The sequence below is a fragment of the Chenopodium album genome, chromosome 3 (assembly GCF_948465745.1).
Source record: "Chenopodium album chromosome 3, dcCheAlbu1.1, whole genome shotgun sequence".
NCBI lineage: Eukaryota > Viridiplantae > Streptophyta > Magnoliopsida > Caryophyllales > Amaranthaceae > Chenopodium > Chenopodium album.
This window is the reverse complement of record NC_137836.1, coordinates 6,794,387-6,810,801: the sequence shown is the minus strand read 5'-3', so window position 1 is coordinate 6,810,801 and position 16,415 is coordinate 6,794,387. Positions and strand designations below refer to the sequence as shown.

Here is a 16,415-nt window from a genome sequence, read left to right as displayed (position 1 = left end):
AACCTTCACCTCGTGAACGGTTTACAAGTTCTTAAAAAACTTGTTGGCGACTCTTTTGCTCTATCTTCTTTCCTTTTTGACGCCACCGTACTTTAGTGCATGATCACAGTGGGGTTCAAGTTAGGGGATTAACGCTTGAAATATTCCCTACATTGCGGGTTAACTTACCGTGAGTCTTATTCACACAATACTTTCCCTAATCGAAGTATTTAAAACTTCTTAAGACCTATTCTCTTCAGCTTAATTTCAGTTCAGTTCAGCTCCTAATTTCCTTCTCCCATAAACAATTCATTTCAATGCAATTCAAAGTTCAATTTAGTTCAGCTTAGTAAATCAGAACAGACCCTTAGTGTTCATAAAATTAAGCACATTAGCCAAAACCAATTTGTAAATCAGAGTAGTTAATCAAATGGAGTTTTTTTTTTTTTTTTTTTTTTTTTTGGTTGTTGGGGGATAATACTCTTACATTATGTATCAGTATTATCACCAGACTCCTATACTACATTCTTTACGACGTACTAAAAGTCTTAATTTAAGGGTAGAGAATCCAAACCAAATATAAATAGAGTATGAAGGCCTTATTTAGAAGAGGGGTAGCGTTAAACTCCAGGCCTCCAGTTGTCCATATTCCATCATAAGAACATCCGTTGGTTTGAAACTCAACAAGATCACTACTCCGTATTACGGAATAAATGATATCTCTAACGCTTGGGTTTGAAGGATGCTAACTTGAAATTAAAGAGCTCCAATAGATGTTAAGATTTAAATTTAACAGCAGTTGTTCCATCAGGCTGCAAAAAATATTGGTTAGCTCTATTAGTGGTTAAATATTGCAACAGCTTCAGTAAAAGTCCCAATATTGAAGGTAAAATACATTTTCTTAAAAATCTGTAAAAAAATTTATAGTATATTTAGTATATGATATGAATGACAATTCAATTCTATCAATAAGCACAGCACGCCACCTTCTCGAATAAATGGCTCAATATTACCCATATTCGTAAATCTTGCTTAAATTCCAAGGGATGAAGGGCAAGGAACATCAATTAGAATTGCAAAGGCAGCTACAAAGTTTGATTTGTCAATAGTCAATACGCAGTTAACAGTTCAGCTTCATAGATGCGAAATTGACTGCCAGTTTTATGGCCTCCTCAACATTTGATGCATCAGTACCCTGAAGAGCAAAAATGTCATTTCATTAGATTTTTTGTTTACCAGTAAAATTTAGTTATAGCATATACATGTAATGAAACTAAAATAACTATTTTGCAAAAGCTTAATTTCCTAGGCATGTCTCCTGATTAAATTTGCTGAATAGACCTGCTTGCAATGCTTGCCTGAGCAACTAGTCCCAAAAAAGTTCAGAGCAAGATAATAAATGAGCTGGAACCAGGACAGTCACTGACCTGGCTCATTTCAATCTGAACTCTAGACGACATCATACATCATACGCACAAGCGTAATACTTCATCTTTTTTTTTTTAATGCATCACTTGCCATTTAGGAGTGTTTTTTTAAATGCATAACTTCTATATTTTGTAACTTTATACCATATTTATTTTTTTCTCTCTTCTCTAATACCCCACTCAAAATATTTTATCATTTCCCCCTCTTTCGTGGTCTCCACTTAAACAATTAAAAAACTACTCTCTAACACATACTCTCTCTAATGGTCCCCATTGTACTTTTATTCAAATAAATTAATCATCCACTTTCCCATTTGCATAATATAATATTAAAACAAATTAGCTCTCCTAAAACTCCAAGTAAATGCAAGTGATGCATTAAAAAAAAAAACGAAAGGAGTATGTCCAAATCTCAACTAATAAGAAAATCATACTAAACAGCAGAAATTAAGCATTCATCACTTAGAATGAAAAAGATGTTGCTAACCTGCCCTTGAGCGAGACCACCTTTTCCTTTACCACCCTTTCCCTTTAGTGGACCCAAAGCAACTGTTAACCATTCAGACACTTCTAAGCCCTCACATTTGTTATCCTTGCTCGGAACTCCAGCATAAACAATAGCCTTATTTGCAGATTCATCTACACTAAAGACCATGATTGGTAGCTTCTGCTCACCCCAACAAAGCAAAGTTAGTAAGCACCCAATGCATGTAAAGCCATAAAAACAAAGGAAAAAACAGCAATTGCCACAAACCTTCTCTTGTATCACTTCCTGTATAGCTTCCTTGAGGATTTTGACAGCAGATGCGTCTACACCAACATCAACACGAGAGATGCAAAAGGTCTTCCCCTCTGCAATAGCAGCCTCTGCCTTCTCACTGGCAGTCTCAACTACTTTTTGACGGTTCTCTGCAGCCAATCTTTTCTGAGCATTCCGCACTTGTTCCTGCCACAAACAAGGATATAAACATGAAACTATATGCAGAAGGTCATTGAGTTGGAGAACAAGCAAGACAAGCTAGTATACTTAATCAGAACAAAGACAAAACCTGAAGCAAGGAAATCTTTAGCCGAATGTCACTTTTCTTGGCTGTTGGAATGGGTGCTGCATCTACACTGCTTCTCAGAGCAGCTACTTTCTGAGCCAAAGAGATATATACATTAACACTCATCAAACAGCACAGATATCTATAACAGGAGGCTTATATAATGACAACCATTTATAAAGTACAGCACTGTGAAGGCTAAGATCGATTAAGTGTTAAAAGAAAGACATAATAATATTTCAAACTAACCTTCTCTAGCAGGCTTGCTTCTATGTTTGATGCATCAATCACTTCTTGCTCAAGGGAGCATGCCGATTTAAATGCTTCCAATGCAATGTCAGATGTAACAGCAGTCACTCTGCGAATTCCTTTGGCAATTCCCTCCTCAGATAAAAGAGCAAATGCCTTAGCTTCTTTTGTATTAGATATATGGGTTCCTACATAGTCCAAAATACAAGATTTCAGTACAAAATAATTCAAATCTTTGAAAAGGAGCACATAAAAATTCAACAAGACATCATACCTCCACAAAGTTCAGCAGAGTATTGTGACCACTCTTCTTTTTCTGGATCAGCCAAGAGATCTTCCACCTTTTTCCCAATCGATACTATTCTCACAGGATCAGGGTAAATCTGTAAAATCAAGCAGTCTTTCACTGGGTATATGATAATGAAAAGAACGTACTGAAATAATAACATCAACACATGGTTTCAAAAGAACAGAAGCTTACTTCCCCAAATACAGCCCTAAGACCATTTACACGCTTGGCATCAGCAAGTGTTGCCTCTTTTGCATATACATCTAATTCAGCTTTAATTTGTTCATTCACTATGCTTTCTATTTTCCTCAATTCTTCACTTTGAACAGGCTTGCCTGTTGAGGAAAGAAATGGCTTTCAAATTAATATAAATTTTGGCGGTAAAGCAAACAACGTACTAGTACTAAACTACTAGCATCACCGAAGATTCATTACCATGGGAAAAATCATATCTTAATTTTTCAGGAAGGACAATAGATCCCTTCTGGTCAACATGAGTCCCAAGAACCTCCTGCAAATCCACAAATGTACAGCAATTAGACAGGATACACAAGAACACAACTACAAACAGATACAAGTTAAATAGGATGCAACCTACCCTGAGAGCAAAGTTTAACATGTGAGTACAGGTATGGTTGGGGGCAATGAGTTGACGTCTATTATAGTCCACCTGTACAATAAAATTATATAGAAGTGAGAAGGAAAAGCAGAATATGGGCTACAGGAACTAATGGGAAGAGTATCATAGTGAAAAACGCTACCTTGCAAGTGACTTTATCACCAACAGATAATTTACCAGTTTCACTTGAACCAATATGTAGAACGAAACCACCAAATGCTTGGACATTAGTTACTTTAAAACTACCATGTGGGCCATCAATTGATCCAGTGTCAAATATCTGAATCAAAAGAGATCAAATTAGAGACCTGAACATTGGTACAATGTTTGTATGCATACAGTGCAATTGAACCACAAGATAACAAGAACCATATGCATTCAAACTTTTAAAGTTAATAAGTCATGCAATATAAATAAGATAAACTGTCAGTGTATCCAAACAGATCGGACATTCTTATCAATTACTCAATTCCAGGAGCCAGTAAATAAAAACTATTCTCTCACCCTGCCACGTAAGGTGGCGATATAAACCAATATATGCCACAAAATAACTTCAACAATTCAAGCTATTATCCTAAAATTTAGAGCAATTTCAAATTTGTGTGGCTTTATGAAGCACATAACTCATCAGCAAAAACACATTCCTATTTAACTTCCTAAGTCTTCCTTTAATCTTACAAGAAACATATTTTACATCTGCAAGGTGCAGGAGCATCTATATTGAATCTATAAAAATGAACAGAAACAACAGAGCAAAAGAATAACCAAATGCACTCCCTGCTAAATGTAGGCCAACTCTTAATGTAACACCAACTATATTCCTTTAGCTGTAAGCCTGTAACGGCACTTTAGAGATTAGTCTTATCAGTTTTAGTCAGCCAAATTACATTCAATACAACACCAGACACAAATTCTAGCACCAATATCTATCCTGGTATAAACATAAATTTACAAAAAATATAATATGAAGCAGCGTTTGATGAAATACTTTCATTGTCAATGAGCATAAAAGCTCTCCTTTTCAACAAAATATTGTGTATTAGCAGTTAGCACACAGAAGAATTGAATGGCTTTATTGTAAATAAAAAACTGAACTGCTAAACGTCGCTCCCATTTTACATACTAACGCTCCCTTTTTGACATGAAAGGACGATATTGCCCTTTGTGTAAATTGTAGTGCATAATGGTATAATATCATTCCCGACCCCTCCACTTACTACCACGTGGTAAAAAAAAAATCCCGAACTACCACATCTGACCTCGGCCCACCACATTCGATCTACCACCAAAAATCCAAGTTAATTTTTTTAAAAAAAATTTACTAAGCATTAGCAACAGGTTTAGGACGATGGATGTCGACAACATTCGGACACCGAAAGCTTCGTCGGAGGATTCCGTAAGTCGTCGTACTTTTTTTTTAAAAAAATTAAAATAAAACATCCGCCTAAAATTTTAGGATCCACGTAGGTGGATCCACTCAAAATTTCCGGATCCACCAAGGAGGATCCGGAAATTTTAAGTGGATCCACCTAGGTAGATCCACTTAAAAAATTAGGATCCACCAAGGTGGATCCTAATGTTTTGGGCGGATGCATGTAGTGCTTTCTTTTTTTTTTTTTTTTTTTTTTTTTCTTAAATTGATTAATTAATCAAATTTACTATTGTAATCTTTGTATTATTATTATTATTATTATTATTATTATTATTATTATTATTATTATTATTATTATTATTATTATTATGATTAGTATTAATTTTGTGATTAGAGTAATTAGTATTATTATTTTATCAAATTTATTATTGTAATCAAATTTTTTGTTTTCCTGATTTTACTTAATTTTTTTTTAGAGAATAAAATGAGAGTAAATGAGACTATGAGAGTGAAGTACGAGAGTTTTGAGTACCGTAAAGTGACTCGTGGCTATTTATTTGATAGGGGTAAAAATGGAAAATCTTAAAAAAATGCGAGCGATGCCTAGTAAAAGGGGAGCGACGTTTAACAACCCCCATAAAAATAGAAAAATAAAATGATTAAGAGTTAATTTAAGATCATGTACGTGCCAGTTGAGATCAAATGGAACACCTACTAATCAGAAAATATTTATCTATAACCAGACCAGAAAGTGATACATGGTTGACCAATTGAGCAACTAAATTTTTACCAGAAATTTAGTATATATCTTAATACCTGACCACCTTGCTCAGCATAGAAACTTGTGGACTCCAGAACAACACCAATTTCCTGGCCAGCTTCAGCAGTATCCAAAAACTCAGATCCAGTGTATACAGCTCGAATGGTGCTGTCATGATCCTGAAATACATGAATTTGTGCAAGAAAATTATTTTATCAAGTTCCTCTTTATACAAGTGATGTACGCCATAAAGTTTCTAACTTCCATCAACAGAGGATAATACTTGAATATACAATGAATACACTAACCTTGAACCAGATGTACTTGCTAGAGTCGTCAGTGGTTGGAACTTGTTTAACATGTAACATTGCCGTAGCATTTGCATCCATTGTAATTGCTCCACCAGCTTGCTATAGGATATCAAAGTGACGGAGTTAGCTTTACATAGATATCCATCCACTCATAACATAGAGAAAACTGCATTACTACTGTGTCTCAAGAACTAAACTTTCATAGCAATGCACATGAGACATGAAATTTGAATTTTAAAATGCAGGTTTCCTATTAACACGATGTAATTACAGTTCTGGACGCTAGGCAAAAAAACACCTTATTTTGAGCGCTTCTTGATCTTTCCCTTGCTTCCGCCATAGCATCAATAAAACCTTTAGTATCAACAGTTAAACCTCTTTCCTCTGCCATTAACTAGAGGGAAACAAGAATCAGGAGTCAAAAAGTACAAAACGGAATGATTGCACTTGTATGTAAGCAATAAAAAACACACCAAGTACCTGGGTCAAATCTAATGGAAAGCCATATGTGTCCCACAATAGAAATGCATCCTGCAAGAAACAATTTAGGAGTCATTGACAGCTCTATTATGTAACAGCTATTTACTAACTTGTGAAACCATGGCCTCATTGCATAACTGCAGACAAAAGATAATAAAATGTTTCTCAGATAATCCATCACTTTACAACTTCACCTTTCTCCCCCTCGAAAAAAAAAAAAACAAAAAAAAAAAAAACAAAAAAGTGGTACTATTATTTAAAATCAATTATATAGCTATATACTGTCGATGTGACAGTTTGTAGCAGGGGTAAAATGGTATTGGATAATCCAACGGTGACTGTCAACTGAAGTATTTGTTTTAAGATTAGTGAGTACTCAAAACATTAAGTAGGATTTTAAGTCTTGGATGTAGTCACAAAACCACTTTTGTGGGCAATGCGGATGGCTTCGTGGTTGACACTTGATACAGCCTAGTTTATGGTCATAGTGAACTCATACACCTGTACAAGGTAGCTCTGTTTACTTACAGAGCAGAGGTACTGATGTACTTGCACATGCTGTATTGCTATAATACTACTACCTATGCCTATGGCTATCAGAGAAAACTTCCCCACAATAATAGCTCAATGAATAACTTTACCACTAGTTGACTCCAATATGGTCAAGTCGTAGCGTAGCTGGTGTACACACTAAATCCCAAGCAATTTAGAGTCAAGATTAGTGAAAATGTCTCAGACAGCAGCAAGATAATATCTTGGGGAGAAAACAGAGGTTCAGAAGAACGACAGAAAAATTGTAGAAAAGTGGATTTAGCAGCTGGAAAAACCCTCATAGGAATATCATACACAAAATCAAAGAGTGCACATGCCAGGAGCACCCACAGTAGAAAAGGAGCAGACGCAAATACCAAAGGAAAGCATTCTACCTGGCCACTCAATGTCTTCCCATCAACCTCCTCGGCAGCCTTCTTAAATTTCTCGATTCCCTGGTTACATATTAATCATCATTAGTAAGAGTTAAAGTACACCTAGCCATAAATTCAAACAAACTACTACAGCATTCAGCTAGACCTAATCTAATCTGGGATTTTAAAAATTCCTTTTTTGAAATGGCAGTTCCTGGTTTCCTTTAAAGACTTTGACCAAGTTATGTACCACCACTTGGTTGTTAAGCATAGAGTAAGCAAATTTAATAGCAAAACTCCCATAATTCTATAGCATAGATAGCAATATTACACCCATAAACTGTTTCCCATCTCCTTATAGCTTTGCCACTAAACAAACATGTCTTTGCGAGCAATTTTTTTTCCCTCACCTTAAGCAATGTTTTTCCAAAACTGGTCTCTTCAGCTGCAATGACATCTTTGATATGTTTCTCATGCTGCTTCAGCTCCGGAAAAACATCATCCATCAAATTCACCAGAGTAGGTACAAGCCTGCAGCCAATCATGCGTTACGTGTTTGAGGGAATAGAATTAAGGATAAAATGCAGCATAATTCATGAGAAAAAAGTAAGGAAAATGATAATCAGCTCAAGCTAAAAGAATGATTGAATAAAAAGTATGTTGTTCTTTCTTACCCATTAAAAAACCCTTCCTTGGCGTTTAGTACTTCACTTCCATAACGAACAGCACGACGAAGAATGCGCCTTAATACGTATTCACGACCCTCATTACCTGTGGTACAAGTAAAATTTTGTGAAGTGTCTGTCTATGCATGTTATGACAACTATTTTTCTTCAAATCACATAAAACCCAAAATATAACTCAACACGAGAGACGTAATCCTATCTACTACCAAGTACTACCTCCGTTTCTTTTTAGTTGACACGTATTCCTTTTTAGGAAGTTTTTTTTTAGTTGACACGTTTCCTTTTGGGGTAAATTTTTTACCTAGCATTTACAAGCTATCCCACTTGCTTTTTCATTCTCTCTCACTCTCTCTCCTCTCTTTAATATATGCGTCTAAATCAAACGCGTCAACTAAATAGAAACGGAGGAAGTATATGATTGTATTCTGAAATGTACTAAGGTCCACCACTTTATTGCCTCTAGTTCCGCATATGAAGCCTTAAATATCTATCCACTATTATCAAATTTTGTATAGCTAGCATCAGATTCCAACCTATAATTACTAATCTACCATAATAGTACATCCATATAATTTCAGGGCTAAGGGCCTAATCTGATTTACTGAACTGAGCTGAAATGAATTGTTTATAAGAGAAGGAAACTAGGAACTGAGTGAACTGATTGGAGCTAAGCTGAACGGAGATATATAACATGAATAGCTTAAGCTTTGTGCATGTTTAAGACAAAATCTAAACAATCACCAAAGTATTTAATCCAAACTTCATGAATTTTGAATTTTTGATCAGCTGTCATCTACTTTTATCATTACAATAATAGTCACTAAGTATACATGTAACTTTTACATAAAGATTCAAACAAAAAATAAGATTTGTCATTATACAGGAACAGCAAGTCAGCAGTATTTAAAGATACATGAACAATAGGACCATGTTTCAGACTATACCTGGACAAGCACCATCAGCAATCGCAAAAGAGAGAGTTCTTATATGATCAGCAACAACCCGATAGGCCATATCAACATTGTCTATATCATCGTCGCCAACTTTTCCAGAATAAGTGCGAGCACCAGTTGCCTGAATGCAATTTAAAGATGAGGACAATAATTAGAGCTCATTAAGGGTTGATTTCCCAATCCAAACCATTGGTTCACGCTGCATTAAGATATATCCAACCTAGAATATGATTAACTGATGCAATCTACAATACAGCACGCACATGCAGAACTGAGACCAAAATTCATCACAAACGCCACAAGTAAAGCAGAAAGCCTAACATTGACCAAGCTTGAGCATTAATGAGAGTTCTTTTGCAGAAAAACTCAATGGAAATCCATGCAATTCCAAATGCAGAAACGATCATCAAGAAGACCTGCTTGAACTAGCTTCAGTAGAACTACAACTGTTGCTATTATGCACACTTCCTGTTCCCCCCTAAGTAGGTTCTGAACCAGCATATAACATGCTGATAAAAAGATTCTTGGCCAAATAAATAAACGTACCCCCCCCCCCCCCTAAGTAGCTTCTGGACCAGCATATAACATACTAATAATAAAGTTCTAGGCCAAATAGGATAAAGTTAAAATATCCACTTTAATTTGTTTCATAAGTTGGAAAAGTAAGTAATCAAGCAATTAATTACAAGGTCGTGCTTCCAGTAAGATTACTGATCAGTGGCGCACATAAACCCCACAGCCTAAGTAGGCAAGCATGGGGCATTCATATACCCTTAGCAGCGACAAGGCTAATCCAATATTGTCCCAACTCCCACCTATCTCAGATTTGATTTCTTAGATCTAGTAATAAGTAACACACCCTTGTCTTCCTTCTAGTAGTATCCGATGTATAAGTGAACAGCATAAATAATATTCCCCAATCCCCCTCCCCCCACCCACCCAAGATACACAAATAAATAAAAGAAAATCAGTATTCAATTACAGATCAGCAAGCTTATTCTTACAGGTAAAATTAATTTAGTTTTCTATTAGGGGTCATGCTCAGACGGCCCCTATAGAATATCTGTCCCTGTATGTGAAAACAGCTAAGCACAACCAGAAGTCGAAAGTAGGGGAATAAAGTATTAATCAGCTGACAAATATATACTTAACTAATAGTCTACCAACAATAATTATAATGGCCGTGAAGTTGCACCCTTAAAGGAAGGACAGAAGACCTGCTCTGGCTCTTCATTGCAGCTCAAGTATCCATACGTCACTTGAAGAGTTGAAGCTCCCAAAATGTATATGCACAATTCAATTTTCGATTAACATGGAAAAATTAATAATTTTATACTTGTGTATACATATATGATAAAGGATCTAAAGGAAAGGATCCTTGTTATAATAAAAGATCCTAAAGGAAAGGATCCTAGTGCAGTTGTGCTCATCCCCCATTATAGGCTAAGAGTTCTCTACGCCAGCCTCCTGGACTCATATCCAAGTGTGATATTTGTATCTGAGTCTGAGCTTTATAGCAAAGAGCTCATAAAAAAAATTTCTACCATATAACAAGTCTGAATAACTTAAATTTATCAAACAAATTGGCACAGAAAGATTAAGTCCAACTACCAGGAGGATATTTTCTGTAACAACAATCAAATAAAAGAACCTAAGCTTCATCATGAAAAAAAAGAACCTTAGCTTCAAATAATACCTAACAATAAAATGTTTTTCAGTCATCTGATTACCTGCTGAATAGCATCGAACAAGGGCATGAAGACATCTGTATCATAATTACTCATCTTATTCTGAAGAATTGATGTCAATCTTTCAAAACCCATTCCCGTATCAACATGTTTTGCAGGAAGGGATTTCAGGGAACCATCAGTTTCCCTGTTAAACTGTAAGCCACAAAAAAAGAAGCCATGTATTAGCACTTTAGCAGCAAACCAAATGTCTGGGGAGTAAATCTCTGAATTGAAAAAATTCCTTTGTCATAAAGCAGAATAAAAAATTTAAAGATGGGCAGCAGATCAATATCAAAGACCAAGATATTCAAAATTTTCAATAGAAGAACAATAGCATATAGAGTGCGGAGATTTTTTTTGTTTTTTTTTTTTTTTTGTTGCAGAGTTTACTACAGGAAACAAGGCCTACTCCATAAAATATATTTGGCAAAAGCATACCTGAATAAATACAAGATTCCAAATCTCTATACATGTTGGATCATCATTATTAACCAGTGATGCAGCATCACGATTGCCAATCCTATCAAAGTGAATCTCAGTACAGGGCCCACAAGGACCAGTATCACCCATCTCCCAGAAGTTGTCCTATTCCATACAAACATCAGGCCATATAAATTAGAACTGAATTACAAAGCAAGAACCAATAATCAACATATACAAGCCTAAACTCTAATACAAGGCATTCAAAATAATCATCAAATGGCTCAGAAATGCTTTAGACATACTTAATAAATTGCAAACCTCTCCTTCCCTAATAACTTGCTTTTAAAATTTATGCACTAGTATTAAATAATATTAGTTACTCCATTGGTATCATTCGTATTAAGAAGTAAGAACTGACAAAGTGCACTAGTATTTACAATTTACAAATAACAGTGCATCGATTTCTTAACTGACATTATTTAATGAGATAAGTTTGTGAGGTGACCTGATGCTATGGAGCAGAGAAAGTCAAATGGTTTCCATTTAGGAATGTCCCAAGTTATATGAGAGAGTTCAGGATGACATCAATTAAAAGGTAAAATTTTAGGTACTTCCCATCTTGAGAAGTATGTCATTTGAATGGAAGACATACTTCTTGGACTAATTAAAGAGCTTGCAGAAATTCTTAAATAGATTCTTGAAACTCCTAAATATTTTTGCAAAAGTGAGATTGTAAAATGAATAGGATGAATGGAATTGTGGAAGAGAAGAAAATTTCTTTCCCCCATTCAAACTAATAAACTCCCTCTGTCCATAATATAGTTCCTATTTTCCTATTTAGGGTATCCAAAATGTTGTTTTTGTTTCTATTTTTGGATAGTATGTAAATACCATTATACCCAAACTTTTTTTACTTTATTCATTGTACTTCCTAACTTACTCTTGTATTTTGCACATGCTTTGCACTTTTTCCACTCTCTCTCTCTAACTTATGTCTATGATTGTACTATTCACTTTTATTAAGGTAATTTATTCACTTTTTCCTCCTATTTCTTAAATACCGTGAAAAAACACAAACACAAACTATATTATGGGACAGAGGGAGTATAAGGAAATTGGCCTAAATTATCTAGCCGTAGTCGTGCTAATCAGGCTGTAATGTGTAAATCTTACAGCAACCTAGGATGTCACAATATAAATAACAGTCATCTTTGGCATGTCAAGTGGTATGGAAAGTAGAGGGTTGGAATCAGGGGTATCTCAGAAGAGGTAGAGATCTAGAGGAAAACCAAAGATGACTTGGACGGAAAGAGTTGAGGACATGAAAAAGTTGGGTTTGCAGAAGCAAATGACATTGGAATAAACGGAATGGAAGGAGAGGATCATGGTTAGTGAGTGCAGGAGATAAAATTTTGGTTCATGTAGCTAACCCCATCTTAGGGATTAAGGGTTTGATTGTTGTTGTTTTGTATACAAAAATTAATGCATCACCTTATCTTTTGTCTACTTAAGACAGGTGATTAAGAATAAAATGATTCATATGACAAGCCATGACTTGTAATTTACTCAAAAGTATTACATGTGCATATTTATCCTACAACCAGTTGACCAAATTCAAAACCCCTTTTTAGGATTCATTCAGCAACCAAAGCCGATTAGTTTATAAAATGGCAGCTACCACTATCACAAGGAAACAATTTCAATTGTGTGATACAACTAGGAACTATAACTTAACGATAGAAACACTGTATTCGGAGTACTATTATAAAAAGTTTGAAGGTCCTAGCAACTAGCCTAATTAATAATTAATTGAGTCGAATTGACCATTCACCTATGACAGCTAGGAGCAGCTCGGAGGGTCCAGCATTCCACGAATCAAACCCTCAGAGTCTCAGACACATCATAAAAGGGGACAGGACACTTCATGAAAGAACTTTTAATATGTGCTAAAAAAAAAGTGTTTTTTGGACCTTGTTGTAGTAATAATTGTTCTTCTACATCCAAAATTACAAGTTCAACTCATAAAATTACAGAGATAAAATTCTGTTAAGAGTTAAGAAAAGACACCTTGCAACCAAAAGGTAACACACGCTCAGGAGGCAAATAATTGAGCCAAATATCCTTGGCCTCTGTGTCAGCAGCAAGTCCTGCCTTCTCATCTCCACCAAAATAGGTAGCGTAAATTTGACCAGCAGGGAGGCCATAAACCTGTCAGCAAGATGATAGCGCAAATTAGACTTAAAGGCCCCACTCTAATAAACCAACACATTTTCCACAATATGATAACAAGTAGACTTAAAAGCAGCATACAGAAAATACTTGCCTTGGTCAAGAGTTCCCAAGCCCATTCAATGGCCTCTTTCTTAAAGTAATTTCCAAAAGACCAATTGCCAAGCATTTCAAAGAATGTATGATGATAAGTATCTTTCCCAACATCGTCGAGATCATTGTGTTTTCCACCAGCCCGAATACATTTCTGAGTGTTGCAAGCACGCTTTAGTTCACTCAAAGGACTGTTAGGATCAACATTCCCCAAGAAAATCGGCTTGAACTGATTCATACCTGTTCAATCAGACAATTATGCTTTTATGAACCTTGATGTAAATGGCATGTTCACTAACAAGACTAAAAGCTAATCATTTCGCACCATGAAAAACAGCATATATCCTCAACATCTGCTCTCTGCCGCCTACCCCCTCCATGCTCCCCAAAAAAAAAAACCCCAATCAACCCTCTCTTCTTTCCCCAATTTCTTACCAACACAATATTTGATAATTCATTATTTTTTATTAATTCAATTATAAAAGTCTGGGATGGTGTTCTACAAAGCAAAAACAGTCCAATTAAAAATCGCAGCAGGAAGATGAAGAATCCATTTCGCAGGACCGAAACAAGTCAACCCGAAACGTAATATGGGTTGCACACAATCAAATACCCATTAAACCTAATTACCCAATAGGCAGATTAATTTACAAAATCAAATTCAATATTCAAACAATAATAATCAAAAAAATTAAAGGAAAGAAAGAACACAAACCAGCATTAGCAAACAGTAAAGTGGGATCATTAACAGGAACAACAGGGCTTGATTTCCAGAAAGTATGGCTTTTTCCTTCAAAAAACTTGATGAAAGTGTCTCGAACTTTCTTAGCAGGCCATTCCAAGGAAACCCCATCAACAGATTCCGAATGAAGCCCCATAACTTGAACAGATGAAGAAGAAAACGTGGTTTTGTGAGATACCCAGAATCTGAAATGGGAAGAAGGAGTGAAATGAAGAGGTGTTGAAGGAGGAGAGAGAGTGGTGGAGGCTAAAAGAGGTCGTTGACGTTGAGTGAAGTTGAAGATGAAGAAGCTAAACCCTCCTCTAGCATAAGCCCTCATACATTAGATTCTTGTGTTTAAGGTTTTGTGATGAACCAATCTGTTTATTGACAAATTCACGAGTCGGTCTCAACCCAGCAATTTGCTGGGGATAAATTTCCCAGCGGGGTGTTTTGGTATTTTCGCATGGGGTTCAACTTACTGTATGTATTGCTATTGTTGAATACGTATTAAAATACTAATACTAATATATAATATGCCTCCCCCGTTTCCCGTTGGTTCAATTCCCGTTTTTCCTTTGCTCTACTCTCTCTCTTCTCTGAAGCGAGCTCTGTAAAGCTGTTCATTTTCTCATCCCTTCTCTGATAATCTGAATATCGTTGAGCAATTGAAGTCCTTCAATTCTAAAGAAGACCTTGTGGATTGTTGGGGGAAGTGATTTTTGATCAAATGTTCTTCGACGAAAGAAAATTTCAGAGAATTTCGTGCGCAATTGATCGACGAAAATGAGGTGTCGAGGTGAGTCTCTGAATGATTATGTAATAACTGTTACAATTGCATGTGACTTTCTTGGTTAGCAAATTTCAAGCTAATACGTTTTATAAATTTTGAAAATTTGAAATTCCTAATTTTGAAATTTAGGTTGTTGTATGTTCTTAGGTTTCGTTGTTGATATTTTTGCAGTTGTACTAAATTTAGGTTGTTGTATGACCTAAGTTTGTACTAAATTTCGGTTTTATACAACAATTTCGTTGCTTTTTACTTGAAATGTCAATAAAAAATTAGCAGAATTTAGGGTTTCGTGATAATTTGTGATTAGGTTTGTGATAATTTTTGAATTAGGGTATTTACTCCTAAATTAGTAATAAGTAATATAGATTTTAATAGATTTTAATAAGACTTTTATTTAAATATAAATGACAAGAATTCTATAAGCAAGTAATATAGATTTTAATTGTGGTTGTAATATGACTGTATTATTAATATAAATGACAAGAATTCTAATAGGTAATAGGTGTTAATATGGCATTTCTTGGCTCATCATTGAAATTATGGCACTGATGTTGTTGTTTATGATGTTTAAGCATGCCCTGAAGTAGTGAATGAGGTTAGGTTTGCTCCTCCCTGTAGCTAATAAGTTAGGCTATAGTGATTATGATTGAGATCAAAGTAATGGCAGCTTTAGTTAATGGTTTTTTTAGTCTAATTTAAATTAATTCTGATTGTTCTGATTATCATGTTGGTTCTTGTTGTTGTTTGTTGCGGGTGGGAGAGGTGGTAGTGTTGTGAGAGGTGGGAGTGTTGTGAGAGTGAGAGGTGGGAGTGCTGTGAGAGGAGGTTGGAGAGGTGGTAGTGTTGTGAGAGGTGGTATTGTTGGGAGTCTTAGTAGAGGCTGGGTGGTGTTGGGAGAAGGGTTGTGAGAGGTGAGAGAAGAGGTGGTGATGATACACCTTTTGATCCTAATTTAGAAGAGGAGCCTTCATCTGAAACGTATTCTGCGGATGATAGTGAAGAAGAAGAAGAATGTTCAAGTAGTAAAATTCATAGAGGGGTAAAGTTTCTTTTACTTAAATTTAGACACACTAACTATACTGTTGTTTTTCCAATGATTATCTATATTTGTTTTGTTTACCAATGTAGGTAAAGGCCAAGGGGAAGGCCAAGGGGAAGGCTAAGATGGTGAAGCCGAAGAGCGTGATAAAAGACATTAATCCGATTGTTTACACGGTATTTTTATGAGTTTGCTTTGTATGTGGTTTTATTTAGTTCATTTGATTGATATCAGTTGTGTAAAGTATTCTGATGATTGTTTCTTATTATTAGTGTAGGCGGTAGGATAAAGGAGGCCGGGAAAGTTATCGA

General features: G+C 35.6%; 1 protein-coding gene across 1 annotated transcript; it reads right to left on the bottom strand.

Annotated features, from left to right (window-relative positions):
• Positions 1 to 792: 792 nt before the first annotated feature.
• LOC145623789 (alanine--tRNA ligase-like) lies at positions 793 to 14,648 on the bottom strand. The gene is made up of 23 exons (XM_081676658.1): positions 14,267 to 14,648; positions 13,553 to 13,791; positions 13,297 to 13,437; positions 11,245 to 11,391; positions 10,807 to 10,959; positions 9,068 to 9,197; positions 8,112 to 8,208; positions 7,848 to 7,968; positions 7,459 to 7,518; positions 6,533 to 6,583; positions 6,351 to 6,446; positions 6,050 to 6,151; positions 5,798 to 5,920; positions 3,752 to 3,889; positions 3,589 to 3,660; positions 3,426 to 3,501; positions 3,183 to 3,325; positions 2,976 to 3,084; positions 2,702 to 2,889; positions 2,456 to 2,545; positions 2,161 to 2,352; positions 1,894 to 2,073; positions 793 to 1,174 (listed from the first exon to the last, which is right to left on the bottom strand). Exons 1-23 carry the CDS (start codon positions 14,610 to 14,612, stop codon positions 1,100 to 1,102), a joined length of 3,069 nt encoding a protein of 1,022 aa, XP_081532784.1. The 5' UTR covers positions 14,613 to 14,648; the 3' UTR covers positions 793 to 1,099.
• Positions 14,649 to 16,415: the final 1,767 nt, after the last annotated feature.